Source organism: Vollenhovia emeryi, unplaced genomic scaffold (assembly GCF_000949405.1).
Source record: "Vollenhovia emeryi isolate VEMERY1.0 unplaced genomic scaffold, V.emery_V1.0 DF939167.1, whole genome shotgun sequence".
Classification (NCBI taxonomy): Eukaryota; Metazoa; Arthropoda; class Insecta; order Hymenoptera; family Formicidae; genus Vollenhovia; species Vollenhovia emeryi.
Genome location: NW_011967199.1, coordinates 1355367 through 1360725, shown reverse-complemented (window position 1 = coordinate 1360725; position 5359 = coordinate 1355367). Strand labels below are relative to the sequence as shown.

The following is a 5359-nucleotide window of genomic DNA, read 5'->3' as shown; positions in this document are numbered from 1 at the left end:
TAATATATAGTGCAATTTGCGTATTGAATAATATTCAAAGGATTTCGATATCTATTTTTTCCTTTTTCTACTTTTCAATTTTTTTTAAAGAGACTCATATTGTTTGTAACTGGCGTCAGATGCTTTTGGATACAATTCTGGATGACGTGACCTGACAAATTTTCCTGGAGGACAGGCAGCCCACGGTTTAACTAGACATTCCGGTTGCCCTTGACATTGCGACAAGGGACAATGATCTTGGAGGCCGTCTCTATGCAAGCACCAACATCTGGAATATAGTATGCCTCCGCGCATTTCCGGGAAAATCACACGACGTATCTTCTGCGTTAATTCGACAAATATTGACAATGGGGGAAAAAATTATTTTATATAACATAGCGACAATAAATCGACGATGTAGTTTGGAAAAATAATAACGTAGATTTTGGACACGCGCTACTTAGAATGAGATACTCATATTCCCGCTTGCAAAATTACATTCTCGCTTGTTACATTACATTCGCGTTACTGACCTCGCGTCGATCGGGTTTTCTTTCATCTTTATCCGGAATATCTGTCGAAGAGTCTCTTACGCAAGCGACACTCCCCGTATCAGGTGCGAGCTTTCGTTTCGATCTCTTTTTTTCAGTACGAATTTTGTCCGGTGCAGCTTGTATTGTTATATGTATAATCGTAGGTGTTATTTTTTGCTCCGTTTTTTCTTTTTGCCCCTTTGGTATCTGCGCATCTTGGCGACTGGAAAATTCCACAGGATTCAAAGGTTTGACGCGAGAGTTTTTGACTTGTGAAAAAAAATGTGATACGACTGATATCTTCTATTATAAACGTATTGCCGTACAATTAATGAAAATATTTTTCTTCGACGGTTTAACAAAGGATTTCTTAGTTCGAGCGTGGATAGTAAATATAATATTAAACTAACTATTTCGATGTGGTCACTGCAGATTTTACTCCGCGAACGTCTGGCTTGCCAGTTAAAGTTCTCGTTGCAGACATTACGTCAATCCAGTATGTCGGTAGATAAATTTATAGTTGTGTATACATGGAGAAATTTTGATAAGAGCCAAAATTTTGAGAGACGTAAAACTAACGTGCTTACAATTTTGATAATTGCCAATTTACATTTTGAGTTGTGTTCTTTGTCTTTTTTTCATTATCGATAATTGCACGCCGCTAATTTCATATTGGTGGGATTGATAGAGTGTCGCCCAGACAATTCTTGCGCGCAAGAACTTTGCATGCAAACTTGTACGAGATTTGCCCAAGTTTCGCCCGTGAGATGTGTTTAGTCTGTGCTTCTGCACGCAAGTGGTTGGGCTCATGTATTAACGTTCAATTTTGCGCACAAATATCTAACGACTCGTGCACCAAAATGGCTCGACAACGCAAGCAAAAACCTGTCCCTTTATAAAGTGATATTTTTAATTTCTCTTCGTTTTTTTTTTAATACAAAGTCGTCAAATCCCGGCTTTGCTTTTACGCGTGCTTCAGTCGCGCGGAAGAATTTTGCAATTTTATAAAGCCAAATTCAAATCGTTCGCGAATAAAAACTTGAAAATTTCAAATACCAATATCTTTTCTATTAGACCTCGGAACCGAGTGTTTCAAGTTGAAAATGTTCCGTTGTGCGGTCCGCAATTTATCCCGGCATTATTTTGTGCCTAAAAGCTAGTGAAAAGAGTAACAATCGCAAAAACTGTATTTGACTGTGTGTGTGTCGGCAAAAAAGATGGCCGACGGGTCCTCTTAACCGCGTTTCGCTGCGAGCGCAGACGCGACGCGGCGTGACGTAAACGCGCCTATCGGCGCGCGGCGTGACATTCACGCGTTTAACCCCTAAAAGTCACACTGGATCAAAATGACCCAGGCTTTTTATACAAAATGTCATTTTCTTCAAATTAAAAAATTTTTTTCAACTTAATGTTACTTAAAATATTAATTTTTGATAATGAAAAATATATCCTTCAATGTTCGAAGTTTATTCCATAATTTTTCAAGTTAATATAATTAATAGCTTTTAAACAGCACCTGATTGAAAATTGGCTTGGGTCAAATTGACTCAGTGTGACTGATTTGTTCGAAAAAAAGGTGTGACTTCTAAGGGTTAAAATGATTTCATTTATTTTATTGTACAGTTTAATACTATAAGTGTAGACACAAAAGCCAAAATATGTGTGATATTAAAACGAACAGATTAAAAATATGTTCTGACGAATTGAAGAGAGAAGCAAATAAATATTCATGAAAAGATTTATTATGTTATATAATCTCAGTTAACACTGAGCATCAGTTTTATTACATTAATGTTATAATTTCGCACTCAACAATATTAATGCAATATAACATATGTAGTGTCATATTGCATTTATATTTTTTAGTACGTTATTATGACATTAATATAATATATCTGATGCTAAGTGTTTACTGGGTTAGTACAGTGTATTTTCATTGCATCCATTTTAATTAATTACAATGAATCTTGCTGAAAAACCTTTTCCTAAAATTGAATATAATTAAATTTAATCAAAAATAGACTCTGATTTAAAATGATTTTCTATTGAATTTCAATGAATTTCACTAAGTTTTACTACATTTCGCTGAATTTTCAATGAAATTTTATTGAAATATTGCTGAAATGATAATGAAATTGGGTCAATTGTAAGAGATTTTCAACCAAATTTCAGCAAATTTCATTACGTTTTCAGCAAAATCATGAAGAATAGAGATAAGGAGGCTCAACTAATGCTTTCGAGAATGAGACCAAAACTCGATTTCTGTGGTAGTTCAAAATATGTACACCGGCGGCGCTACGGTAGATAAACTATTAATAAACAGAAGTCGGGAGGGGATAAATCATGAAGAATATCTCTATTCTTCATGGTACACTAATATATACACTCACACCGGGTCTACTAATATACACTCATACTGTGTACGTGAAAACGCTGTCGTGGAACGGAAGCGACATCTCGATTAGGATTTAATACTAGCAGCAATGACAATTTTTGGGCTCAGAAGCAGAAGCATCCGCCCCCAGAGGCACATATTCCCAGCAGTTCAGCGACGATATCAGCCCACGTTGGTCCACTATAGGTCCATCTATTTGGTCTATTGTTCTGGTCGATTCTAGCGGGTGGTGTTGCAGTAGTAGATCCTGAACATGTATTAGATTTTATTTGAGATTTTTACTGAAACTGCAGCGACTGAGTCAACGTGTGTAGAGAAATTTACCGGGCGTTATGTGAGGATGAACGGACTGCACGGAAGTCGGCTTCGGCACTATAAAGTTTCAATATTTATTATATTTTATATAACATTTTATATTTAAAATCTTGACTCTACATTAGTAATTATCAGACGGTAACCTGTACTTGTTGATTGAGGCAGGGGTTGAGGCGTATTTCTAGAGCCTGTAAAAATGAGTCAAACTGATTCTTGTTGACACCAAAAATTCAACTTTCTTTGAAATCCCTTAAATTAAATCATATAAAACCTGCTACTGATGGCTGCGTCGGTTGAATCGGTATATTTCCCGATACCAATGTTGGCCTCGAATCTAAAATATTACATAATTTGTAAGTATTCAAATTATTAGCATAATTATAATATCTCAGGTAAAATATTAACTTGGTGTGAGCAATACATGGAAATGTGAATTTAAGACTCGAATATTTGTCCAATTTTTTTTTTAAATTATGGCTCGCAAGGAAATGCTATTCGTACAAAATAACAACCTGTAGATGAATTGGGCCGCGTCTGATCACCGTTAATCGCCAATCCTTGACCAGGTGTTCTCGATGGTTGATTTCGTGCTGGCTCCCCAGCTCCCGCGAAATCCACAGCCCAATCCCGATAAGTCTGGCCATTTCCACCGCCGATTCCCGGGCTGTTTGGCCTCGGCGCAACAATATCCAGACCGACTTCGGTCCCTGGATTAGGTCGATTGGGTCGCGCGTTATTTCGTACATTTTGTTGAGCTCCGTTCTGGCCAATTGTCGGTCCCGAATTAGCGGGGTTTATAGCTGGCACTGTCGGTCCTCCAATGATTGTAGCCCTCGGAGTAACGGATTGTACGGACGGTATAGTGGTAGTCGTAGTCGTCGTCGTAGTAGTGGTCTCTTCCTTTTTCCAAAATTTCCATCCTGCTTCACTATTTCCTGAAGGATAGAATTAATGAATTATCGAATCTTAGATTACTCCATGCAAATAAAACTATTTAGTGCACACATGCAATATTATTGTACACCCAGTAAAAATTTATTATATAAAAATATATATTATACAGGTATATTTGTAGGTGAAAAAATGTTTATCGAGCATTAACTTCTCGCGAATGCTTTTGAGAATAAAAACGAAAATTGACGTTGAGAATATGTAACATTGAAATTGACGTTAAAAATATAAAACAGAAATGAGAAGAAGATTATACGTGGACAAATTTATTTTGTATCTATGCTGCTCGATATCTGCACATTTAAAATTGGGTCGGTATAATTTTTAATGTTATTTATCACGGGGTCACAATGGTCATTCGAGATATCGGTATAATCTGGTCAACGTTACAGTAGTATGTTGTACGTGCCTTTTTAACGATTACTTTCCTCTTTATGCGCTTTATTAATCTTTACACATATACATTTCTCGAAATAATTATATTTCCTATCATCGTATATTCTATTATTAAAAGTTATCTCGATGCAACATTGTATTCATTTTCTCTAAACATAAAAACTTTCGAAATAATCGCAGTTTTGTCCTGTTACAAATATGTATGTAAATTTGAAATAATCTTTTTTAAAATCACTAATAATAAGAAGTGATTTTATCGAATTTGTACACGTAAAATATTCTCTTCCCCGCGTATAAAATGATTCATGACACACGCTTCACTCTTTCCTGATTTGTTTCCTGAAATAGTTATGAAATGCGCGATGAAGTAAAAGGAGCAGCGCTTACCGACGTATAGCAAGAGCGTGATTGCCAAAACGAGGAAAAAATGTTTCACTATCATGTTCGTCATAAGATGCTGAATCCGTGCTTATATGCTTTTAAGAAAAGACGTGACCTTCGTGACTTGAAACTAAATTCTATTGTAGGCAGTTACACACAAACATATGGGGTGTACTGTGAGGGTACTGTGAGGGGTGAGCCGGTCCAACCGTGAGGTTAACGGATACGGCGGGGGGAAAGGGAATGTCAGGATGGATGGCAGCGGAGGAGGACGAAATCTCTGGCTGGTAACAGTGAGACACAGTCTGGGTGCGTTCTTTTAGGCATCGGATACAGCAGTTTTTGCAGTGATTCATTCTTTTAGCACGACTGCGCAGCAGTGATCAGAGATTGCGGGATTTCTGGCGCG

General features: G+C 37.0%; 2 protein-coding genes across 2 annotated transcripts; both read right to left on the bottom strand.

Moving 5' to 3' along the window:
- Positions 1 to 38: 38 nt before the first annotated feature.
- LOC105564310 lies at positions 39 to 996 on the bottom strand. Its single transcript, XM_012016595.1, has 3 exons — positions 923 to 996; positions 513 to 735; positions 39 to 321 (listed from the first exon to the last, which is right to left on the bottom strand). The coding sequence occupies exons 1-3, from the start codon at positions 994 to 996 to the stop codon at positions 85 to 87; spliced, it is 534 nt and encodes a 177-aa protein (XP_011871985.1). The 3' UTR covers positions 39 to 84.
- Positions 997 to 2667: 1671 nt separating this feature from the next.
- LOC105564274 (leucine-rich repeat extensin-like protein 5) lies at positions 2668 to 5304 on the bottom strand. The gene is made up of 6 exons (XM_012016534.1): positions 4957 to 5304; positions 3735 to 4157; positions 3494 to 3556; positions 3366 to 3410; positions 3232 to 3279; positions 2668 to 3154 (listed from the first exon to the last, which is right to left on the bottom strand). Exons 1-6 carry the CDS (start codon positions 5018 to 5020, stop codon positions 3012 to 3014), a joined length of 786 nt encoding a protein of 261 aa, XP_011871924.1. The 5' UTR covers positions 5021 to 5304; the 3' UTR covers positions 2668 to 3011.
- Between the last annotated feature and the right edge of the window lie 55 nt (positions 5305 to 5359).